At 38.7% G+C, this 27066-nt stretch overlaps 1 protein-coding gene across 8 annotated transcripts in view; it reads right to left on the bottom strand.

Annotated features, from left to right (window-relative positions):
• Positions 1-319: 319 nt before the first annotated feature.
• LOC139138615 (uncharacterized) overlaps positions 320-27066 on the bottom strand; it is a 72440-nt gene continuing 45693 nt past the window's right edge. For 2 of the 8 annotated variants that reach the window (XM_070707059.1, XM_070707062.1), the window contains exons 3-16: positions 25390-25538; positions 23498-23596; positions 20874-20996; positions 16857-17093; positions 15526-15711; positions 14874-15005; positions 13494-13743; positions 10998-11258; positions 10240-10320; positions 9009-9275; positions 7878-8045; positions 7124-7294; positions 6271-6310; positions 320-3138 (exon numbers count right to left, since the gene is read on the bottom strand). In XM_070707059.1, coding sequence (XP_070563160.1) covers positions 6297-6310; positions 7124-7294; positions 7878-8045; positions 9009-9275; positions 10240-10320; positions 10998-11258; positions 13494-13743; positions 14874-15005; positions 15526-15711; positions 16857-17093; positions 20874-20996; positions 23498-23596; positions 25390-25538 — 2138 coding nt within the window. In that variant the 3' untranslated portion in view covers positions 320-3138; positions 6271-6296. The remainder of the gene's footprint in view (positions 3139-6270; positions 6311-7123; positions 7295-7877; positions 8046-9008; positions 9276-10239; positions 10321-10997; positions 11259-13493; positions 13744-14873; positions 15006-15525; positions 15712-16856; positions 17094-20873; positions 20997-23497; positions 23597-25389; positions 25539-27066) is intronic. The other 6 variants (XM_070707061.1, XM_070707063.1, XM_070707055.1 and 3 more) reach the window with 3 other exon arrangements.

Raw genomic sequence — 27066 nt, 5'->3', positions numbered from 1 at the left:
TGTATTGATGATCATTAAATCGTTCATACACCCTGTTGTGCTCTTTAATTTGAATTAAATTCCCCCTTCTGTAATACTACTACAAACTAGTTCTATTACCTATCGTGTGTCCCCTTAGGAGCCTGAAAGTGCTTTCTATTGGAATTGCCTTTCTACATCTCTCTCATTTGAAATCTTGCACCGAAAATTTTTCTGTGTTCAGAACTTCAAATTTTAAATTCCAGTCAGGAATATGCAAATAAAAGAACAGCATATCAATATAGTGTTGTAACACACACTCAAGCAAAATCCACAGAACATAACAAACTACAAGACCCAGTTTTATAATTATTCACATTTTATTTTTTCAAGTCTTTTTCATTTACATTGTTCATTTGTACAGCAATCAAGACTCAGTATGGAATTTTTATTATTATTTCCCTCCTGACATATCACAGAAACTAAAAATATTCTCTTTGTGCAGGAATAAAGGACAAAAATAGAAAACCAATATTTCTTTCTTTAAGTTTACATACAGTTTACACTCACGCACACAAAATAATACAATGCATAGATTTACGAGCTCCCCGGATTCATTGCACCATTTCACTGTACAGGAAAAAATTGACAATCACTGCTTTGTACAATACTTCTCATAATAGCACAGGTTTGCACCGTATGTACTCTGACACTACTTTTGATGTCTGTAACGCCTGGTGCTGTCCGTAAATTCAAATTGTACACCATCGCAAGATGATGACCTCAATGGTCAATGTGATTCACAAGTATGAACTAGTCTAGCTATGCCGAATCATCTCACTGGTGTGATCTGGTAAAAAGCTTATACATGCAGAACTAGAAGCTACACCGATATTGACTGACCCATTAAAACCCCTTCCCTAAGCGAATACTTCAAGCTCTTTCTATGATTGTCCCTTTGGTTGGTCTACAGCTACGAATTACAAAACTCCAAGAAGATACATATACTGAAGAGTATGTTTACCTACATCATGAAAATATACAGACTCAAGCTTTGTGTGTATGTGTGTGTAATTGTGCATTGCTTGGTCTATGTGTCCATAACCTAGGGCAAATATAATACCTGCATCATATAAAGTGTACAATGAAGTCTAACTATAGTTTTCCTGAATATGAGCCTAACCAAGACAAAGGGGAGTCATCCTCTCTGTCAACACTACTTGTCATGTTTACTCTTCCTTGTAATTGGCACCCTCGCGTTTTTATTATTTATTTTTGTAAACCCCAGCCCCCCATCCCCTACCCCTCCCTTTCATAGCATTTCAATCCAACTGAATCAGTATGAACAAAGACTTCTGGCCATCGTTGATGGATAGATAGATAAGTGACACCTTCTCAGTACATTGGGTGCTATATCTATCAATAGTGGACTATCAGTAGCTACATGTATGCATGCTGTATGTCTTGTCCATATCACAAATGAGTACCACACCAGATTCAAGTACGTAAGGGACGCAGTGATATCACCAATGACAGAAAACAGGTGTTGTCACTTTCACTAGAACACAAACATACATTACACTGAAGACTTTTGGGATTAAAGGTCAAAGTTTAAGTCTTGTGCACATAAAGGTTAGTAGTTTGAGGTTCTACATTTACTGCTTGACCTATAACCCCTGCCTTGACAGCCAATGAAAACCTGTCAAAGTCTTGTTCTATATTGGCATTTTGTATGCGTCACTGACACAGCTGAATTTACATTCTTTTCCTTGAATACTACATCTTCAAATTTTATAATTTTTTTGTTTAAATGATTACAGCAATACTTCAAAATACACCAAAAACTATAAGTCACTAAATATTGTAATGTTAAGTACAAAAAAACAGTGTTTCCGTCATTATTTTGTTCCATTTGTTAGTTTGGTTCAGTACTTGATTATTTCTCTAGAGCCCAATGAATGGACTGTAAAGTAGCCATTTGATTTGTTCACCACTGAACACAGCTACTATATTACATATATTTCAGTTCACCAATTAAAGATAACGTTCATGTAAATGAAACTAAAAACATCCAGTTAGAATAATACAACAATGTTAAACAATACACATCCGCTCTCACAAGATAACATCTTAACAGCAAACTACAGATATAATGGGTTGACATAGTGAGAAATCCATTGAGCATTTGGTATGTGGTCCCTGCAAAACGCCAGTGTCCACATTAATCATGGGGTCTTGCCACTAGAGTCTGGTTGTCCTATGTCAGTATGTTTATCAATCATAAAACTGGATCAATGTTTTTATCAGTCAGCTGAACTAGAAAGAAAATAACTTGTGCAGAATACAAGACATAACAGACCACAGACCTCACAATTTGCTCACCTCTGAAAACTACGAACTAAGATTTTCAGACTTTTTGTAATGTTTAAGGATTGTTAACGTCTAAGAAAAATAGTAAATGTCACTTTGTAAAGTTATTTTAATTTCTACAAGCACTTTGGGAAACATTTATATGTTCACATCAACGCAACAAGCTTTTAAACTTCTGAAATCCAACGCAGGAATTTACTTTGTACTTTCCAAAACATTACTGCTATTTACAATGCACAGATTGATTTTTATACAATTTTTGTGGCAAAATATCATCTGCTTTACAAGATCAGCACGACATACTGATTCAGTTTATCAAATGTCTGGGAGAATTCACCGGACAAGTGACACCATCCCATACAAACCTTCCGAAAAACAATGAAAGCATAACAAATTCACAAGATCTCTGAAGAAAAAAATAACAATTTTGAAAAGAAAATATCAGCGTACCTTCAGAAAAAAGGAATTATATTGCAATGCTTATTGAACCACCTTTGAAGGCGTAAAAACCCATATTCTTCATGTGATATCTCAACCTGGTTGAGGGCGCTCTAACCCTAAAATGCCAAATCACTCAGCCCAGCATTGCAAGCTACGAAGGAAACGTTTTGAAAAATTTTGATTATCTTTGCGGGTCATGTGCATTGGGATATCGCATATTTTGTCCATATCTTCCTTCCTTCGCTTGAGATGGATCAAATTTTTCTTGATGATGGGGAAAGTAGGGATACTTTGGCTTCTTTTCCGGTACAGCTGGTTTGTTCCCTTCCTGATATTTCCCCCAACTGCTTCCTCCCCATCTGCTAGAGCCTGCAAGGTTAGATAAAAAAAGATGACATTATCAATTTTACCTACAATATGCTCAATAGCAGACTTGCAACATCATAGATTGTTAACCTTGGATAAAGACACGTATGCTACATATGAGATAAGTAAAGAGAGAAGCAAAACCAGTCCAAACTGGATCTCATTGGTTCTGGTTGCATGCAAAAAGATGGGACTGGGTCCTGAGATCAACACCATACTACAGATCTTTCATCACAGCATGGAAGTATTAAACTTTGTTTCTGGCAAACACGAACTCTTGCTATCTATATAAACTAGTGTACAAATGTGAAAATTTATGAGTTCGGGATTTTATGCTGATAGAAAGTGGCAACAGTAGGATAAAGAACAATATACTTTTCTTAAAAGTTCATGTATACTGTTGGGAAAATGTTGAATCACTTGAAAAATTGGCAGTTGTTTCATGACCCAGCTGTTTCCCTTAAAAAATTCAGACTCAGTACACGACAAGACTAAACACATCATAAGAAGAAAGGCTATCTCGGACAGTGTTACGATATAAGGTATACAAATACTGTAGCAATGACATCAACTATTCCCCCACCCAGAAAATAAACTGGGTAAATCAATAATGTTCTCTTTACTGCAGCTCAATCACACATGCACATTGATGGTCTGTGATACGGTACACCAAGTTAAGCTCATACACATGTTCATTATCACCAACTTATGCATACACAAAGGGCATCTATGAACTTGCTTTGCCCTAAAAACCAGGTTTTATATCTGCATGTACTACCATTCTGTGATGTGCAAAACCCATTATCAAGGATAAATCTAAAGTGCTATATCATATATTTTAGACTTGGAAAGTGGCAGGATCATTATTGCTAACAAAATTTTGATATCAGTTAAAAATCAACTTGTGGTTTCTTCAAACTGCATTAAGTATTAGGAGTGAAATAACTGAGAAATTCTGATCATATAGCGATAACATCCTATAAATTTACACCTTTTTCTACTACATACAGAGAGACAAAGTGCAAAGAAGAGCATACAAAGAATAGAGTGATACAATACGACAGCCAACAGTTGGAATGTGTTACAGTGTCCTCAAAGTGTACTTGTGGCAGTTATTACTTTGGAGTGCAACAAAGTATAGCTATGGTATGGTTTATAACAGGGTTTAAAGCATTCAACATGTAGAGGTATGGTGTGAGTTTATCCTTGCCTAGGACCCATCATGGCTTGCTTCCACAAAATCTTACATCTAATGCCGTACTCAAATTATATGTTAAAACCATAAGACGGCTCATGAAAAATCTTGAAAAATTTTGTATATACAACACTTATCCATGACAAGACATGAGTTTTGAGGCCTGAATAGGTCCTAGGCAATGGGTATCCCTAATACAGTGTGCAGTATCTGAAATGTAGTGAGGCTATCAAAATATAGTGTGGGTATCTGGAACAAAGTGGGGGTATCTGGCAAACAGACAGTGTGGGTATCTGGAACAATGCATGGGTATCTGGGATATAATGTGGGTATCTGGAACAATGCAGATATCTGGTTATCTGGGATATAATGTGGGTATCTGGAACACAGTGTGGGTATTGGGCATATAGTATGGGCATCTAGAACACAGGCAGTGTGGGTACCTGGAAAACAGCCTAGGTATCTGGGATATAGTGTGTGCATATGGAACACAAAGTAGGTATCTGAGATATAGAGCGGGTATCTGGGATACAGTGTGTGTGTATATGGTACACAGCGCGGGTATCTGAGATATAGCGTGGGTATGTATAGGCATGTGGGACAGTTTGATTTACTAGGCTGTACGATTGCTGGGATACCGTTGATTTGGCAGGGCACGCCGTGCTAGTCACACACTGAAAGGGGATTAGTCCCACCTTTGAACACTGTATCATGCAACTTCCTGATTACTATGGAAAACATGTTTTATAAGCCCACTAACACAATTCCAAATCTCTCATGAATTTGTAACATACTGTCTCCCCTCCCCCCTCCCCCCACCCCTTTATTGCCTCACTTTAGCATTCTGGATGAAAAATCAGTATGATAGAGTGCTGGGTATGAGTTATATTATGTAAGATATCTGGGAGTCTGTGAGGCAGATTTGGAACACTGTTTAACGGTTTCTGAGATTCACTTTTCAGAATTACCACATTTTCATTTCAAATACACTTCTGTTCACTAGTCTAAATTACTATGCCATTTTTTGTACACAGAGGCATTGGCAGGCCCTTACAAAACTGCAGTTCCTCTGAAGGAAAGAAACTAGGATAGAGTCTACAAGATAGCAGGTTCCATGAGCTTTTTCCTCATTCAGGCAACTTACAGTGCGTTTCATCTAGGTACCGCAACTCAGCGTATGAGACAGACGCAATCCACGTACAAAACAGACAATAAGCTTGGGTATCACGACACATTTGAAAGTCACCGACTCATTGATTAATTACAGTAAACCAGCATGGGGCAGCCGCTCTGTCTAGACTGAGAGATACACTTGATCTACAATGTGTGGCTTGTTAGTTAGTTTCTGTTGAGAATACCTTCACCTCTTCAACTCTTAGCTGAAATTGTGAAAGAAACAGTTACACTGTAGATCAAGTCTAGTCAACTGTTTATCTCTCAGGTGAAACACACTGTACATCCTAGTTTTCATCCTATTTCTCCCCAGCAGTTACAGTTTGCTACGGACAAGGTTAAATTTACTCAGAAAAGAAATTCTGTTGAGCTTGCAGCCTAAAGTAATCCTACACGTTTCATTTGATTTGATGAGCTGTCTATGCAATGCCCATCTACAGTACAAATGTAGATGTTTGCTTTTGAAATAGCAAAATTAAACCAATGTCATTTTACCTCTGTGAGATTTTAGGACATTTTTGATATTTGAATTTTGAAAAAATATTTTTAACACGTTGCAGGCAGAAAACTGACCTTCAGCTCAGTACAACTTGGTCAAAACAGGATGAACGCTATACTTTTTCAGTAAACTCTGAATGGTGAATTCAAATCGCATGAAGTCACCTTCAAGTGCGAATAACCACAACAGAACACAAAGCAAGACTACAGTGAAGCTAATTTGAAGCACTTTGACTGACGACCGTCAACTGCAAAGATGTAAAGCTTACCAGAGAATAATTTCGCAGTGCTAGTTCTACGGTAGTGTTCCTATGAAGCATGGTCAATGAAAAAACAAAGACAGGACACCAATATTAGGTTAGTAGGTCACTGCGGCGGTTGAAAACTAGAAACTGTCAAAAGCTAAGTCTCAAATAAATCATGACATGCACATACTTATGTTTTGGGACTATTTGATTAATGCACTGTCAGTTTGTAGGTCCACAAGGTAGCAACTCCACAAAATGATAATCAGCACAGAAATGAAGTGAGTGAGCTTTAAACATTTTTGTTTGGAGCTATATGATTGGCAGGAGATGTGCATAGGGTTCAAAGGCATCCAATAGAGGATTGCGTTTGATCCCTGCAGACAACCATCTCTTACTACTCACTTTTCATAGGTTTCACAGCACAAAGGCATTAAAGTCTATTGGAGCTAAACTGAAAACCCATATTCTATAATTTTACAAGGTGGAATAACTCTGAAACATCTTGGGGCAAACAAGCATATGGAATGAAAAAGATAAGTTTGATCAAAGATTCAGTAAAGTCAACTAAACTCACAGAATTATGTACATATTGTCACTGCAACTTATTTTAGAACAAATATTGGAACTTCTCCCACAGCAAACTATGGAAGTTTGAATACCATTAGATGTATGTAGCAGATGAAGGAGATGGTGAGTTTCTTGCAAGAAGCAACTTAAGATGATATAGTATATCATGTTATGATTTTTGCATTCAAAACAAAGATACAAGGGGGTACACCATTCAAAACACAAACACTAAGGGGGTAAATTCAAATAAACATACCACAAAATGCGTTCATCAATGCAGAACATTAAAAAGTTTCACTAGACATACCAGTGCCTTCTGTAATCTCCACTTCAGGCTTTGTACATGTGTGTCCACATCCGTTTGAACAACACTTTTCATCACCACTACAATCAGCATCAGAAGAGCAGTACTCGGCACAATCACCAACAGTGCCTTCAGCGGGCGCCGGACAACTTCCTGGCTTCACCAAGCTGCTTTCTGCATGACAAAATAGATGGAGAAAGACTATTTTTAGGGAAGATTATATTGTGACACACCTCGTCTGTAATCTCTGTTGTGATTCGCTGCATTACGGCCAAATGAGATTTGTCATCTGGGATGGGATTTGTCGATTCAGTGGCTTGAGGGAATACAAACACAGTCTGTTACCCTAACTGCCAGTCAAGGTGTGTATACTATCACATACTCCCCACTCACATGTTAATTTTCTATGTGCATTCTGTGATGTTGCTTCCTATGCACTCTATTTCCAGCTGCATGTGAGACCAACTAAACAATTTGTGGAAAGATGATCAGAATTCTGGTATTTCTGCAAGGATTGTGTGATACACAACTGGATGTAACCCGCTGAGCAAAATGTAAGTTTTACATGGACAACCTCAGTACCAACTGACTTTGACCTCTTCCAGAATTTACAGATATCTGAAACTTTTCAAACCCCAACCTCCTCATTTCCCAGTGTAGAGGTTCCCCTTCACCACAGAAAACAATTGGATTGGACCAAACCACGGCAGTGAGAGGGATATAGAAACTACTTGAGGAGAAAAAACTTGACTCTTACCAGTTTTTTCTACTGGCGCTGGAACAGGCTGCATACAAGCGTGTCCACATCCAGTGTAACAGCATTTGCTAACACCAACACAGTAGAGATCCGATGAGCAAGCTTCTACACACTCACCATGTGTGCCAGGTGGCAGCGTTGGACAGGTGCCAGGCTTGTCAGTGAAAGCTAAGTAAAAATGCAATGCAAATGAGTGAAATGGAAACCCCCAACTTTTCCTGTGTGTGCTTACATTTTGATGTATGTGAATCAGCCGATAAATTTCTTGACAATTGTTGATATAGTGTTCATGTTTTTTCTTCATCTGTTATAGTCGCTGTATCTTAGTTGTCTTTTAACCCTTTGAGAGCTACAATTTTTCCAACCAAAACTATTGTGTGCAACATTTTACCAATTTTGTGAATTTTTCTGTAATTTTTTTGACAGTTTTAAAGCAAATGAACATCACATTTTATTGGCTTCAGATTTTTATCAAAATTTTAGCAAAATTTAGAAGAAAGTTGACTGGCGTATATTTTGATATAGGCGACAAATATTGACTTTGGCGCTCAAAGGGTTAAGGTAGAATGCACCTCAGGGACAGATATTCGGTCTCTCAAACTTTTACAATTCTTTTCTGATCTACCACTTATTGGGGGTTATTTTGAAGCTCTTGGGGTAAGAAAAGTTTTCACTATCTCAGTTTTGCAAAAATCCAAAATTTAATCATTTTCCATCCAGTTTGAATTTCAAATATCAGTAAATCTTTCTCTAGGACCAACATTTGCATGGTGACCCCCAATTTTTATTCTTGATTTTGAAAGACAATGGTTGAAAGATTCCTTGAGGAAAGTTTGAGCAAAAGTTTTAGTCTTTCATTTTCGAGGCACATACTCCCTTAAAGCAAAGATACTACTTTGATGTAACACACTCATTGATGTACCACATGTTCAATTCTTATTATGAACTACATGTACAATCCTTATTATAAAGTGATGGTCAATTGTGGTTAATGGACAGAAAGAGACCTAGCAGAGCAACATACAGTATCTTTCTCTACTTGGATCAGACATAATTGATGGAATGAAAAAAAATTAGTGATTAGCTGGTCAATGTGTCCGGTGTTGGATTAAAAACTATCAGGCTACATACTCGTATTTATATTTAATGCAGGGGGTCGTGCTGAGGTTTTCTGACTTGGTTGATCTCCAGAGACGGTCTGTGCTGGTTGTGAGGGCACATCAAGGAAACCCAGAGCCATGGCCAGTTCGTCTCTGTCAAACAGTCCGTTGTGATCAAAGTCATATTGGTTGATGATCGCTTGAGGCGGCATGTTTGGCCCAAAGAAACCAGAGAGATCGTCGTACGACACCAGGTCGTCTCCGTTCGAGTCCCACAGAAGGAAATGATTCAGCAAGTCTGCGCACGCAGGAAAGAACGGAAGTATTAGTCTATGACAAGTCACTGTCAATGACATAGTCCCATCTTGGTTAGTGACTTTGGAAACGATGGACGGATATGATGCTCATATTATGAGTTATTACGAAAATACCGCAAAGGATGCATGAGGGATTGGTGCAGCGTATTGCCCGACGCGAAGCGGAGGGCGATGCGCGGCGCCAATGTCCGAGTGCATCCTTTGCGGTATTTTCGTAATAACCTTATTATTATACATCTTACATTCGTGACTGGGGCATCAAATTGTCAGAGTAATGACCGTTTTCGTGCAATGTCAACAATTTTTCTTCCGATTTATAGCACAAGTGTGGAACGCTATCTCGGACGCGCTTCTGCAAGTTCTGGATATGTGTGTGTGCACTACACTCGTACTTTCGAGCGCGCGCGAGACATGTTCTGGCACTCGTCCAATGAGTCCCTTGAAACCGTTCAACAGTGAACGCGCAGATACAGCCGAAGGGGATGGGGCGCCTGGAAACCGTACGTGTTACGGAACGGGCGTTCCGTATGGCTTTTTTAGCGCACGCAAAATTCTATTGTTCTCGATGGTAGATGCTCATATTGGATTGTATCACAAAATAAATCAATGTACATCTGTATGACATAGGGAGTTATCCTCGTACCAAGTTTGAAAGAAATCACTCAAGGCACCCCTTAGAAATTTGCGTGAACGGACGTATAGACAGATATACAGACGCACGCACACGCAGACATGGTTAAATCTACAAGTTCCCCTGAGAGATGAACAAGCACTCTACTTCAATTTTTTGTAAAAATAAGAATACATGCTGCGATGGTGAACTTTTGAAACTCTTTTTTTTTCAAGATATCTATCTCTGAGGTCAATCACTCCCTCACATGACATGTCACAGATTGTGACAACCACTGTCACTTTGAAAATCCAATGTATGGTTCGTGTTCTTACCTTCAGAGGAGAATATTCCATGGAGTGTGATGTGTTCTTGCACTGGTGGATTGAGTCCTACCAATGATAGAGATCCGTCTGCTTTAAAAAAATTATTAAAAAATAAATATGGAAAAAATTGAGGAAAATAACAAAAACATGGCCTTGGTAAATCAGGCATTATCAGTGAGTGTTATTACCATTCCTGCTTGATAAAAATATGTGAGACATTTTGATTGTTTGGAACCAAGAACACATAAATTCACAAACACACACACTTTTAAGTGTTTTTATTAATGCAAGTAACCTAACAAAGGCTAGCGGTGACTCCCCATGGTGTAAATAACTACTGCCATATTAGAAGACATCATCCATGTTAACATAATCCCCACATTATTTACCTGTGTTCAAAAATCTTTGCTACATAACCGATGCATGCACACATCTATCAAGAGATACTAACTCAGATGATGGAAGTAGCACAGTGATCTTTGCCTGATAGAGTGTTTTCCTTGACGAGGGCAGTACAACCTTTGCTTGTTACTGTTGTTCTGTATTCGTTTTGTAAAGCTTACTGAATTTTATCAATTTATCAAGGCAGTGCCGCAGTATTTGGGGGACACCACATCACAAAAATTACAGAAATTTCATAACTGTATGACCTGAGAAAGAAAAATATTGTCACCTGCTACTGCCAAAAACCTACTTCTATGGTACACTGACAATACACACCGAGACGCACACTTTGTGTAAATGTTTTACAGACAGCTAAAGCTTACCTGCACTGGGTTTCATCGTTGGCACACTGACTGGTTGTACCATTGCTGTGCCAACTGCACTGTCTTTTACTGTGCCAGTCTCCAGCTGGCTAGAATTTGACACACCTGAGCTCTGTGGGTAGAGGTGTGGGTTGGCAATCTCTGGGTTGTAGTCTGGGTTGGGTATATCACCACCCGTGGGTACATTAGCTTCACTGGCTGGTTCATAGCTGTTCTGTGGGCTGACCTCAGGGTTGGGTGGGATCTGAGAGGGCTCCACACCTTTACAGGGAACAAAATAAATAATTCATTTAAACCATGGACACTTTGCTCTATATAGCTATTTTTAATTGATGCACTACCCTTGACACTGCATTCAAATTATGGGTTTTTTACTTGACCCATAACAGTTTATCTGAAATACTTTCTTTTGAAAATTTTGAAAGTAAAGGTACTTCATTTTTCTGTGTAAATTTACTCAAGGAATGGACAATTACAGAAAAATTTATGAAGTGAATAAGATCCCTTGAATAATCTTTTCGTGTTATTGATCTGAGCCTTCAAACTTAACATAGACTTTTACAGTTATGCTCAACGGAAAGTAGACGATGAGATTAAATGATACCTTACTCAATTACTAATTTACATCAGACACTTTATTTCTAAAACTACACTAGTACCTCACAATATTGCTTGCAAGCGGCAAGTTCTCAAAGACAAGAATAACAAATACCAGACCTAAATGATTCCTTAACATAACAGTCGCTTGCCTGCTTCTCTGCCGACATGAGTGCCTTATCTCTTTCCACTGGTTTATTGCCGTAATCTTATACCACGATACTAATTACACAGCGACAAAAAGACAACTGTAGTCTTGCTGAAATGAACGTCATCGCCGGGGTAGACCAGCCGACATTGTTGAGACACTGCTCAGTAAGTGTCAAGTAGATTGGATTTTTCAATCTTTAAAATCATGACTTCTGCTTTTGCCAATTTTCATTTTCTTTGACACTAAAATGCCTTAAAACAGATTACCCCTAATTCTTTGTATGAAAATGCCTCGACCTAACCCCCTAATTCTTTGTAAAACAGGTCCACACTTACGATTGATAACAATGGGTATTTTGCCAAACCATGGTGGTGAAAATGTTACAATCAACTGCCACTCTGTAATTTGTGCTAGAGTGAAGATAAGTGTGGACAAAAAACATTTGGATAAAACTGACTTAATTTGGCAATGTTATCACGCATGGGGGTCTCTAGCTATGTACCATATCGCCAACTTTACAATTTCCTAAGCTACTGATGATTAATGTGAAATACTGTCTATGTGTCCACTGTTCTGTGTATCTCTTCTAGCAGTCAAACAGTGGTGCAACTATTCTCATGCATACTCTTCCAAGTACATTTGATTGGGATGTTTAACGTTTTGTGTTTATATATCCAATCAAATGAGACTTTGTCTATCTGTTATTCAATGGTTCAAAACTGATGAGGGTCAATTACAGATTTGTATAATCCTCTACAAGATTTACTCGCAAACCAGAGAAACCATATAATTATTGTCTGTCTCAAGATATCTTTGCAAGGGCAGATCGTCCATGTAGCCGACACGAACACGAAGTGTGTGTTACCGGCTACCAAAAACTATGAAAAATAGTAAAGAATGAGCTACAAAATCACTATCAGTTTTAAGTTGCAGGTAGAATAAGTCTGTGCCTTTGTAAAAAATACTAAAAAAATAGTAGAAAGTGAAGAACCAGCTGAAAGTTAGTTGAGGAGACCTTGACCGCATATCATTTGCATCTCATTGTCGGCTACATGGACTGTGTGCCTTTGCAAGAGCTTTTCAGCCAAAACGTTTGATTCATGAATGATGAAGATGTTTCATTATTTGCCTTTTATATATCTCTTTGAGAGGCACATATGTTACTTCATACTTCAGCCAACTTACAGTTGTCTTTTTGTCGCTGTGTAATTAGTATCGTGGTATAAGATTACGGCAATAAACCAGTGGAAAGAGATAAGGCACTCATGTCGGCAGAGAAGCAGGCAAGCGACTGTTATGTTAAGGAATCATTTAGGTCTGGTATTTGTTATTCTTGTCTTTGAGAACTTGCCGCTCGCAAGCAATATTGTGAGGTACTAGTGTAGTTTTAGAAATAAAGTGTCTGATGTAAATTAGTAATTGAGTAAGGTATCATTTAATCTCATCGTCTACTTTCCGTTGAGCATAACTGTAACATAAAACAACAAGTCATCGTTGATGACACAGTCCCCACTTGTTTAATGGGTACTTCGATTACAAGTCCTTGGAGAGGATAGAGTCCTGTACATTAATTGGGTCTGTGACTAAGGATGAGTTCCATGGTTGTGAAATTGTTAAAACAATGTGGGCTTCCACTGTGGGGACTAAAAACAGATGAGCAAAACACAATTCCCTACCAAACCTGATAGTACGGTAATACTCTTAACACCTGAGTAGTGACCTATGAGCACAGCTTGATCAGTGCCTACCTTCTCCTCTGCTTGTCTGTAGCAGACTGTTGACCAGGTTCCTCACTTGGCTGACGTCACTCTGTATGGTTGTAAGCGTACCGCTCTGCTGGGCAAACTGGTTCCACAGGTTGTCAATGTTGCTCTGAAACCTGTCCATGGTGTCCTTGTTCTCCTCCTTCATCTTCTGTGCAGTGTTGCTCAGGATTTCCTGCAGACCCTTGGTGGTGTTTGGGTTTAACAGATTATTGTTGAGGTCATTGGGATTCAACTGTGGATAGACAAAACAACACAATCATTGGTTATTTCTGTTCAGTGGTGGTCTTTTCACATCTATTTGCTGTAAAATTAATGATTGCAGCAACAGCTGCTTTTAGGAAATTTTTTTGACTACCCACCAGAGCAAGTCCGAAAATCACATGGGGCTTCTGACACTACACTTCCCGGTTCTTAATAGGGTCAAATGTCATGGTACTGGAAACCTGGTTATTGTTATGCAAATGATCTGTTGAGTATGCCTGCCAACACACTCTCTCTTACTCTTATCTTACAAATTATGGAAAGCAAAAAGTCATTAAACAAAACAATCCTTACATGACAATTTTCTATTGCTAGTGCATAATACTGGTGGAACTTTGCCGTTGCATGGTTCAAGTTGTACTACAGAAATTAGAATTTAGAAACACCTGTCTCTCTCTTGAAGTCAGTATGGTGTCCCACACTTACATGACACAGAAGATTGCCATACATGTGTTTCTTATTTGATGTGAGAAAATTGTTTAAAATTTAACATACACATATGAGTATAAAACATGACAATAATTTTAGCATTTGTTACATTGAATCAAAGAGGTCAGAAAATTGAGTGGTTAGATATTGTTTTCACAGATTATATTTTTCATTGCAGATGAGATCAAGTGTATTGCAAGCTAGCAAAGAGGTACCGTTGAGGATGGATGAATGGTAGCTGGAGATGCAGCAAAAGTGGGATACGGTAGAATGTGCCTAGGGGACAGATATTCAGACTCTCAAACTTTTACAATTCTTTTCTGATCTATCACTTGTGAGGGTTCATTTTAAAGCTCTTGGTGTAAGTATTTCATCATTTTAGTTTTTCGAAAATCAAAAATTGCATTTTTCTCTATAGAGTTAACACAGGGATGGCGGCCATTTTGAATTTCAATTATTGGTAAGTCTTGGGTAATTTGTCTCTCCAGAAACAAAACTTGCACGGTGACCCCTGATTTTCATTCTTGACTTTGAAAGAGAATGGTTGAAATATTCCTTGAAGAAAGTTTGAGCGAAAGCTTAAGTCTTTCCCTTCTGAAGCACATACATACTACCTTAAGACGGTTGCCATAAGCTGCAACATCATCATGACGTGTATGATTTGACACGTACCTCATTGACTCTCTGTCTGAGGGTCAGCACCAGCTCTGTCATGTTCTGAATCTCCTCCTCAAGTGCTTTCATACCCTCTTGGTCAATTTCAACCTCACCTGGGCTACTCACATTGCGCTTCAGAATGTCCATCTGAAAAGGAAGAACACACTACATACGGTGAACTGCCAAACATACTCAATGTTATCTTTCTATGCTTCTACTTCAGCAATACTGGTATATCCTTAAAGGGGAAATAAAATATCCACATAAAATCATTCACTGCTCATTCTGCATTCACATTTCAAAAAATATTTGGTTTCCAGTTTGTGGGGAGCCTTTGTGCTTATTTAGGTCAAAACCATCCCCAAAATCACTTGGAAATCCAAGCAACTGCAGAAATTACCATGCTGAAATGCCAGGCACCAAGACTACATTATGTTATGCTGCTGCACACAGTAACAGGACAAGAAATCTTTAGCAATCATTCAACAAAAAAAGCCTCTTCCTAGTGTTTAAAATTTAAAATCTCAGTAATAGTTGCTGGTATTCTAAAATGCAAGTTTGTGAATCTAAACTGTCTGAGAAAAGAATGATAGAAACAGAGGATTGTTGAAATGACTTCTTAATGAATGCAAAACAAATGAGAACAGACACATGAAATCCAACCTACCAGACTGTGCAAATCATCATACATTTCTTGGATATCGATGTGAGTGGAGTCATTGCTGGCCGACTCAGGAGCCGTGACACCATTCTCAATCAATGTCACCCGGTTGATTAAGCTGCTGTATTGACTTTGTAACTCAACCACTGTGCAGTTCAGATCTTCAATATCAACTCCAACTCTGTCAATTTCCTGTGGAGGGCAGGTAAAACAGACGGAAAGATATTGAGCACGTTAGGAAAACTTAAAAGGAAGGACTCGTTTTGTTCAAAACTGAACTGCCAAATTGCCTTTCAAATAACAGGACAATTAGTAAAGGGACAGTAGCTGTAACTCTTGCGGTTTTTCTTTCTCAATATTTTTGTTTGGTATATCAATCACAGCTTCTTGTACTCCCTAATGCATTTGAAATACTTAGTATTCAGCTTGTCCACTCCACTTATACATGTGTTGATTGCACTATTATTTGTTGACAAGTGAATTCCGGTCCAGATTAGGATTCAAATGTCAACAATAACGGTGCACTTTACACTTACACACGCTGTACTGACGAGATGAATAGTGTGTGTTTCAAACATGCCTTTGGTTGGTACAAAAGCTTGCTGTTGACAAACATCAAATATAGTGAAAAAATCATCAGAAGGTACAGCTATTGTCACTGCAATGCACAGGAAAATTTACCTCACAGATATTTCACACCTGTTGAGGCTAAGGGTTGGAAATGTGTAACTGTGGCCTTGTGGATAAAATCCAGATGATAAACATGGAAAAACTAACACTTTGTAGTCCGAAATCTTTCTCTAAAAAGCATTAAAGGCCCAATAGCTGTATCTTTTAGCATTATTTTTGTGATTTTACTTCCAAACTAAAACAAGTTCAAGGGAATGTACTCATCGAGGGATGTTTATGCAAATGGAATAATTTGTCAAGAGGGACTGCATGTGCAATTTTGAGCACGATAAATAATAAATGTTTGCCCAAACATAAAATGGCGCCCTCAAACAAATAAAGCAAAAAGCACTGCATCGTGCATATAGTCATTGGAATCTTCACAGAAACAACAGAGTAGTAAAATGTAATGCATAGTGCTGAATGTTTTCCACTGGGGCATCATATGCTTGGTTTTCTTTGCAATATTACCAGTTTTTGAAAATGGCGGGAAATCAAAATGACGGTTAAAATTTGAATTTTGTTGTCCAATTTTTCAGTAGTAAAGGACTATAAAGAAAACCACAGAAAATAGAAAGCCTTTTCAGGTCAACAATTTTCAAGAGTTACAGCTACAGGGCTTTAACATACTTGTACATTTGTCTATATGCATTTTAACAAACCCATACCTGCTGTAGGTAAGTCTGGACAGCACTGATATCTTGATTTCCAGTGTTAGATGCAGCCTCTACCTGCTGCTCCCCTGCGTTGTTCAGCTGAGTGACTTGTAAACCCTCCGGTACAATGGCCAGGGTGGTCAGGGCCTTGACCACTGGTGCATGGGTGGGCTTTACTGGATTCTCCTCAACATTGGTGTCTGGGTTGCCCCGTGCCATGCTGGCTAGTTCAATGCCATCTAGAGCCTCCTGTAACAGGTCATAAACACGGGCATTGATAAAAAGTTGAAAAAGTTGGAATATCAGATAGGAATCCACACTTAGGTTATGAAATTCAACATTGACTATGAATTGATCAAAAATTTGTCATGTGTGTCAGAGGTGCCTCAAAATTCAAATTTTACAGAACAACAAATTCTCATGCATTGGTTTGAGCGTCAACCAAATACAAAAACAAAAAAATGCACTTTTGCAAAAATTGACATACTGTTATTCATAATATTATTATTTGCTGTATTCAAATAACTTTGATAAAGTATACTTTTTATCCATGGTGAACTGACTAGGACCAACACACATTCATTCCTACACATACCCATGGAGGCATATGGAAACTGTTTGGCACATAAGACAAGCCTAGTATGTAAATGGAACATTTGACACATCTGTAAACATAGAGGGCGTTCTTTAGCCCTAAAATGTTTACTTAACAATATCAATTTACTATTTTTTGAGAAATGGTTTATTTACAAAGACACAAAACTCTACTAAAAAATTCAACAAATTAACACTCAGTAATAAAAGTAATTAAAAATCTTGAAAGGTACGTAAGTGGTTTGAAAATACACACAGAAAATTCAAGAATGAACGCAGAAACTTCTCTTTTACCTACGTAATTCACACTACAATGTAACATTCTGCAAACATGCTGGCATTTTATGGACATTTTGTAAAACTTGTACACAAAGAAAAGGCAGAAAAGCTACACAATAAACTCCTATTCAAATAAACTCAGTGTTTTTCTCATGAAAACCTCCAAAAACCAACATGCATGGGAATAAAACACAAAGAATTTAATGACTTTGACCTTATTCTAATTCGAGATGTTTCACCGATGAAACACAGTTCCATTTAAAAATTAGCACTTGACAATATATGACAATAATCTCTGCACCGGGGGTTTCACTGAGTTTTGAAGTAAAAGGCCCAAAAGACAAAGTAAGCGGCTTTCTAGAAGGTAACAAAAACATTTTAGCACTCAAAGAGTATTAATTTTCCAAAATAGTAGCCAGCAAAAATCATAAGGGTGATGAATCAAATTTGCCACCACTTAGTGAAAACCCCTACCCTGCACCATGTCTACCTAATACCCCATGCCAAGCATGAATGCAAGCGAAATAACCACTGAACACACCCCTCTAGAGAATATCAACCAGGGGAATGAAATTGTAAAAGCAAGAATTCTACATCTCAATGGCTAATTGAATAAGTCTGGTAATTTTGATCCTTGTTTTCTGATGAAAATTGCACTGTCAAAATTGCAGTAGCAAAGATGTACAGTAAACAGTGCTTCATTCAAACTGATTAAATCCACTAAAATCAAGCTGATTTCATCAGTGACAGCCTTTTTCTCTCTTCCCCTCTTTGACACCATAACTCAGAGTTAATTTGCTTCCTTTGTAAACAAGTCACACAGGCCACTTGAGAGAACACAAGACAGGGAATATCACTCTAGAAATAAACCTGTCATAATGCTGTAAAATTTACCCAGGCTTGTTTGCCCGGTGTGTGGTACACCAGGAGTCAGAATCCCTCTGGTATTAAGACGCTGTAATGCAACAACCGACAGCTGACGGTCTGTTACTGAGTACCATTGACTGCATATGATAAGATTGTACCATACTGCCACTATCTGATGCAGCCATAAATGAAAGCTCATTCTGATAACAGCCCATTGAGCGCTGTGATAACACCCTGTAAATATTATGTGCAATATCACTGTACCAGCTCAGATGAATGAATTGCCTGCTATTTGAGCCGACAACAATCACAGATCTGTAGCATTAAAACAGATAACTAACCAAAATCTTGATGATTTCTACCAACAGACAAGATAAATATGCCATACAGGACACCATGAATACAATGATAGTGTGAACAAATGTCATAAATTTTATTTTGAATCTATTTCTCATGCCTACAATCTGGCAAGAATAGCAACAAACACTGTGACCTGGGGTACAAATGTACGTTGTTTCCTGGTTTTCACTGTTACAGTTTAAATTATCCACAGCGGAAGAGTATAAATTGGCAATCCTTGACAAGAATCAGTGCCCATCCTCTGTGGTATATGCAACAGCCTTGCCACTTTTCATCATATCCTTTTCTTTTTTTGTGGAGAAAAAAGTGCCAGTGACAATGTATGACCGTAATTTTTCTAGCAATACTAGAATGGCAGTGTACATACATATATAACATCATATTGTTATAGAGTTTGTGACGTTTGATGGGCTGATGTTTATGACATCTCAGACGTGTCTTAAATCCAAATGAATTGATGTGTAGTGTGTCTGCATATCTAATGTCAATCAGATCTACACTGAAATCATTCCGATCCATTTGGGATGTGAATGGGCATCTGCCCCATCAATCAGCCATCACCGTTATTTGCAGACTGTTTTATTCAATTCCACCGAGATGATGATTGCATTAGTGATGAGGTTCAAAGGCTCATTAGACGAGACCCTCAACTTGATTGACAGCTCGAGATGAGCTGAGCCACAGGGTTTATAGCATCATCATCATCACACACTGCAGAGGCAAGAATGAACCATCAAGAGCCAGACAGACAGAATTGGAACTGTCAAACAAACTACAAAATTTTGTAAGGTTGCCATTTGTCCTCTCATGCACCAATTGCCCTCTGTCACAATCCATTGTCACTCAAATTCTCCTAATGCAAAATTCTTTCACATATCTGAGACACACAAGTATCTTCCATCACCCTATTGCAAATGCCTCAAGCGATGAAATTTCTATCAAGAATATCATACTCTCTGTTTCACTTTTAAAAAATGTTAAAGCGGCTCACATTACTGTTAACATGTCATCAACATTTACGAACTATTGCATATCGATGTAGGTTGACCCAAATGAGCTTATAATATTTGTGAGAAATGAGAGAACACACACCTAGAGTTTTGCCACACACATAAATTAACTGTTGAGCAGCAGAGAGCAAAATGTGATAAAATACACCTTGCAGCCAAGTCTTCATTCTTGGCAGGAAAGCTATAAACAGTGTATCAATGGTCATTGTACAGTTTGTGGATGAGTGCAATGATGGATGTAAACCCAGCATGCTACATATGAGATTCTTCATTTCACCTTCAGTATCTGCTCTTCTGATATTTCATATGACTACATTTCAAAATTACTCATGAGAAATCATAATTTGGGATATATTATGCACCTTTGGAACAGAATAATTTCTAATTTATCTTATCTCACAACTCTCTCAATTCTTTGCCACACATTAGAGCTCTCAAAGAGTCTTGCTGAAGACCAAAACATTTCAAAATGAATTTTCTAATTTTTAAATAGCTCATCATTTATCATTTTCTCCAAGGCAGCACATTGGACTAAATACATGTATGACTGACTGATATATATCTGTATAGTTACAACTGCTTTAAACTTTACGAGAAAACAGTGTCTTCCTTTATTATATACAGAAAGCATCATATACTTCATTAATATGCATGCTGTATTACTCAGTTTGGCAGCTGCCATGTTCCTCAGAGATTTCAATACTTTCAAGAGATTTTAATTTTTGCCGTTTTCTCTGCCTAGAATTTTCTTTGAGTGTTTGTGACGACAAAATGTGAAAATTTCTACGCAAGATCTATTGCATACATCACCATCCATTGCATATTTGAAACTTTCGATGCAAAATCAATTTTACCAGGCTTTTCCAAGTGACTGACAGATTATTCAAGATCTCTGCTGGAGCACAGAGCATGGAATTACCTGGACATTTCCGATATCAGTTTTGACAGTGTTGATGGCATTCTCATTCTGCTTCTCCGCTGACTCCAAGGTGTCAACTTTGGCTTGGATACCCGTCACATCACTTCCCAGCTTGGCAACAGACTGAAAATGAAATCAAATAACAACATTTTTTTCAGTAACCAGTCAATTAAAAGTATCCTCACAACATTAATCCTCACTGTGTAAACATTTAATTCCTGGATCGAGACAACTTGAGTTCAACACTTTCACCACCAACGGTTTGGTCCCACTCTTCTCATTTTCACTGGACAACAAGGTGATTAACTGAGCTGTTTTAACATAATGCTGAACCTGTATCTGACATACATAAGGAGCCCGTGGGATTGAAACTTGACCATTTTTCAAAGGCCTTTTTTTTAAGAAGTGGTATAAACACTTCAGGTTTTTACATCTTAGGATTTTCTATGGTGACTAAACCACACTTGGCAAACATAGCAAACAATTTATTCTTACTGTACTGGGACAGGTTTAAACCTTTTCCTGCCAAGTCGGTGAAAATCCGCTTGAAATTCGGTGTAGCTAGAAGCTGAGCAGCCACGGCCGTTATCCTCCTAAGGCGGTGGAAATCGGGCTCCTTTTTGGTACCCCTTTCCTGCCTAGTCGACGGAACTACGTGTAGCAAACCCTTGCTCACGCTAGGGGTCGTTCGAGGACAGGTTTTGGGCGAGGAACGGCGTTTGCTCTCGAAATGGGATCACAGGGAGTCCAAGGACAGGGAAAGGTGCAGAAACCTGTCAGCCAGTCCCCACACCCGAGGGGGGCTGGTTTTTTTTACCGCTTTTTAGCGGACTTGGCAGGATAGCATGGTGACGTTTTCTGGCGGAGTTGGACGTACTTGGCTGCCTGGCACTATACAGATTGCTGCCGAACTTGACCAACTCGGCAATGCTAATCTAGAAGGCTACCTCTTGCAAACGACTTGGCAGATATGCCGATGGTGCGAGACAAAAGTCACTTATTCAGTTGTGCGTGACTGAAAATGAGAACGTATTTTTGACGGGACGGCTCGACTTGTTCCTCCCATGGAACGGATATGAACGACTCGGAAATACCATTACAAACTGGTGTCCGACGTACTAAGCTGGGCTTCAGCTCTGCAAGTTCAAGCCAGGCAACGTCCTTCACTGCCTTGGCCGTGCCATTCAATGGACGTAGCTTTGGATTTTTTATTTATTCCACCGTCCGAAGTACTGGCTCTGGTTTGCAGGCAAACGTATCCTCTTGCCGATGCATTGGTAACTACGTACGCTGTTTGCGTACAGAGAATTCAAAAGGGCACATGAGGTCAATATGCTACATGTACGGGGATACCGTCTGCATTTAGCAGGGACTGCTTTTGTTATGCAAACCAGCTAGCAGTACAATATGGCTGCCAGCATGTGGACACGTCGATGGCTAGAACAATGGAAGCATATTGCGTTGCACCCGTGCATCGCAAAAGTGAACTGAAGACTTGGGGTAGTGACTGGTTATCACTGGTTAGCTGCAGCCCAAGCCATGTCGGTACAAACCCGTACCTGACTGAGGACCACTCGATTAAGTCAGTAATGAACGGTAACACTCGTAAGCCAACTCCCAACTGAGCTGGCAAAACTACATAAAGCTGTGCTTCAATGGCTCAGCCATGTCGTTAATACAACGGCAAAAACGTAGTTTTTGTGCTACACTGCCAAGTCGTTGGAGGTACGTATTCAATGACCCTACCCTGGGGAAACAGGACAGGTTGACGGTGCTGCTGCACCCCTAGCACGACCTCAGGGTCTCTGACTAACAGACGAGTGAGGTGATGTTTGTGCCTAGCGGACGTACGTAATACTGAAGGAGTTTATTTCCGAAAAAATAAACATGAAACGGCAATAAAATGACGCACTCCCAGGGGCAAACAAAGCCGGTGACCTCAATTTTTTTCTGCAGCAACCCTTGAGCTCCTTCCCATGTCTACGGGCATGTAGAAATTATCGAAGTCTAACACGTATAAGTACGGCTAAAACTACCCTGAAAATGGGCGATTTCTGCCAAAATGGCTGGCAGGATAACATGCAGGAGAGCCAATCTTTTGCAGGCACATATTATGGGCGGGTTTTCTACTGACTTGGGAGAATAACGGACAAGGGCGCTCGGCAGGAAAAGGGTTTAAACCTTTTTGTTGCTCGGCTACCTTCATTGATTGATTTCTTTATCACAAAAAGATACATACTCAACAGCTTGAGGCAAGATCTCTTTAAAACATATGACAACACCTTTTAAATGTCCGAATTTCCAATATTTCCTTCATGATAATGCACACTTGACTTCACAATTTATGAAAAGACAAACATGTTTTTGAGAATGATGAGTCTGAACATCAGCAAAGGTTGTTATTTGCAACGATTTCTACTTTGATATGAACCAATACAGCATTTGTCTAAAGTGCATGACTAGCAGCCCACCATGGAAATCAAGTCGTCTAAATTTCCTATTACAAATTCTTGGGTTCCTCCACAATTACATATCCATATTTATGAAGCAGTATTTCCCTCACACATACAGTGTATACAAATGAATAAATTTTGAGTAAGGGAAATGGTAAAATTAATACTCACCTGCTGTAAGGACTGGACATTGTTTGGCAAAGCCAGGACCTCAATGGACGATGACACCCTCTCTGACAGAGACCTAGTTGTCTTATTAAGAAGGGTGATCTGCAGGGAATTAATAGACATAACTTTTAAAATGCATGGATAGATAGCTGTGACTCAACCAATCGTAATGGCGGAAAAATCTTTGAATAAAAATTTTATTTATCTCAGTCCATTTAGACTGAGTGGAACTGAAGTCTTTCTGTTACAAGACAGTGATTGCATATAACATGACATATATTCTGTTCAATGATTACTGTTACTGAATTGAGGAAAACCGAGTCCAGGGTTGGGATGTAGTTTCAGTACTTGTAAGCACTGTTTGTTTCCCTTAATCAACCGGGGAAAAAACTTTCTTTCTCAATGCATAGTGCAGTCCAAAATCCAGATTGTCATTTTGTGTGATTTGTTTTGGGGTTTGGAAAGCCACTAACAGACCAGCTAGATACACTATCAGTAACTGTTATCAAAAATTTCCTATACCCTTTTACTAAGTACTAACTACTTATGATATCGTTTCTCCTAGAAACCAACCACATCCCCTTGAAAGACGTAGACACACAGTAAAACTTATTGAATCAATCTCATAGGATTACAACATGGCAATTGCTTGGGAATCACATCAGCTGTCATTTTCATGGCGGCTTATGCGTTGATAAGATGGGGGACATTAAAAAGTCAATGAACAACAAAAATATCACAATCCAAACTGTTTCAATTTTGAGATAAACACATATAAATCCCAACTGAATATTTATGCCATTAAAAAAATTCATCTGCTGAAAAACAGTGACTCAGCACTTTCCGTCTACCATCAAGTCTTACATTGATTACCTAGTATGGTAATTAACCCTCACATTTCACCAGGTTTGTTTGCGACAAAACAAAATCCAAATTCACAGAGAGGATGACAGCTCTGTGATCTGACAAACAGCTGAAAGATACTTCTTCCTGTCATTTGCCATCTTACCCGTAATATCCAAGTTCTATGAAAAACTGGAAACGCAGCGCAAGCAAAGCATGACCTCCAGATGGAAAACGCAGTCACTGCTTTTTCACAGATGCCGTTATTTATGGCAGAAAAATTTAATGGGGATGTATATCTCAAACTACACAACCTTGATTGAAATTTTATGCTGTTTGTACTTGCATGACAGGACTTGAAAACCATGAGTTGATATGATAATGAAGACCTTTTCTAACATGTACACTTAGTAATTTTGGCCTTGTGACTTGTTCTATATATGTCATCTTGTTTACATCTCATTCCTCCCATTTGCCCAAATCTATAATGCCCTATAAACTGTTTGATTTCTGATCGGCGGTTTTGATGTGTCACTAGAAGGCAGTACAACATATTCAACACACCTACTCTGAAATCACAACTGACTAGCGCGCAATGCATCTCTGAATGCAAAACAAGTCAATATACATGTAAATTGAATCCCCTGATGGCTTTACCGGGAGCCAAGTAAAACGAAGGTCACTGATTACTGCAAACTAGGTAGGCCTAGGTGTAGCTAATTTCAACACAGTGCTAGAGGTCCCATAAAAAATACAAGACCTTGAGACTTGTTTACTGGGAACACACGCAGAAATAAGGAAAGAAGCCGCTTTACACTCTACTTGCCCGAACTATATCCCTGAGACATACACAATCAACAATGGCAATAACACCTAAACCTCAAGGCCTAATGGTTTTAAATTCATCCATGAACATTCTGGACATGTTACTCAAAAAATTTCTTCAAACGTACTCTACGTTTGCAAACTTTAGGTGGTATGATACACTGTTTAACGCAGGGGTCTTTGAAATATGAAATACTGAAAGGAATTGTGCATTCTCCATTACTTACCTGAGCTAAAACACCATTCAGATCAGTCTGTATTTTCTGAATTTTTTCTTCTTGGCCATTTTTGTTAGCCTCTACGCTGTCTTTAAGTTTTTCTATATCTGCTCCCAGAGACGACAAATCCCCTGAACTGCCTTTGCTGTCTTGTTCAACTGTAACATATCATAGAACAGTTATTGTTACTACACTCATCATTGGGTTAAAAATTCTGCAATATAAAATTTGGATATCTGTCACCCCCATTTCCCTATGTAGAGGTCCAACTTTGCCACTATAAACAACGGGGCTGTACCAAACTTTGATGGTGAAAAGGTTGAATCTGTAACACACATACAGAAACTATATAAGTAAAATTCAGACTTATTCAGACTTCTTTAATACATATTGCTCTTTTCTCCCACAGCTCCCATAAACTATGAATTCCCTCATCCCTAACCAACTCATACACAATATATCAGCCCATCCACACTATATGAAATGATCAAATTACATCAAGGTAACTAGAAAAGCAAAACAAAATCACCAAACTAAGGTAAATTTAATTTTTAGTAAGTACTAAAGATGGAAACATTAAACACTTGCACATGCTATTTCACTGTTGACTTGTTTTCTTTTTAAGAATTGTCATCTTTGTAATGTAACTCCAAAGCCTTCACAAGACCACAGGGAAATTATATTATGAGGTTATTGTGAAAATACTGCAAAGGATGCGCGAGGATATCGCCGCAGCACACTGTCAAACACAAAGCTGAGGGCGATGCGTGGCGCTAATGTCCGAGTGCATCCTTTGCGGTATTTTCGTCATGAAACATCTTACACTCCTGACAGCCATGTCAAATTGGCCGAGTATTGACCATTTTCATATGAGTTTAACAATTTTCCTTCCAATTTTTGCACAAGACACACTTGGGGATAGCCTGTGAACTACACGTACAGAGTGCGAGACATATTCTGGCAATCATCCTATCGGTCTCTTGAAACAGTTCAACAGTGAACGTGCAGATGCAGCCACAGAATGCACTGCATATAGGGTCTGGCGGGGGGCACCTGGAAATGGTCAATGTTACCGATAGGGCGTTCTGTACGGCTGTTTTAGCGCATGTGAAAGTCTATTGTTCCTGATGGTAGGTGTATAATAATAGGCATGTATTGATGCAAAACAGTTTTAAGGATCACACAGGAAGGATCACACAGGAAAGAAGTTTAATTTATTCCACAGGGAAACTAGTTTGCTTTATCTCACATGGTGTCTACTCGAGCTCCTTTTGGCAAAGTTAATGAATCATGCTTAGTAATTGGAGTAGCTAGGCACATCATGTACTCAACGCACTGGAATCAAATATTGACAATACACATGTGGACCCAATGATGAATAAATCAAAGTGTAGGCTGTATGCAGAAATCAACAGCAATATTTAATTGTTATCACAGTCACTTCAACGGTAAACGTTACATGGTTTGTAAAATTGAAATGCTGGATTTATGAATGTAGACTGAAGGATTTTTGCAAAAATGCAACTCTTTTACAAAGGAATGGAATAATATTACACTGGCATAGGTTACACTGCAATATGCAAAAATCTCATTCTTGCCGACATCAAAATGCATGGAATCCGAGACATTTTCAGTAATTGGGAGTTACAGTGAACAAGCCGTCGTTGATGACACAGTCCCCACTTG

This window comes from Ptychodera flava, chromosome 8 (assembly GCF_041260155.1).
Source record: "Ptychodera flava strain L36383 chromosome 8, AS_Pfla_20210202, whole genome shotgun sequence".
Lineage (NCBI taxonomy): Eukaryota > Metazoa > Hemichordata > Enteropneusta > Ptychoderidae > Ptychodera > Ptychodera flava.
Note: the sequence above shows the minus strand (reverse complement) of the source record. Positions and strands in the feature narration are given on the sequence as shown.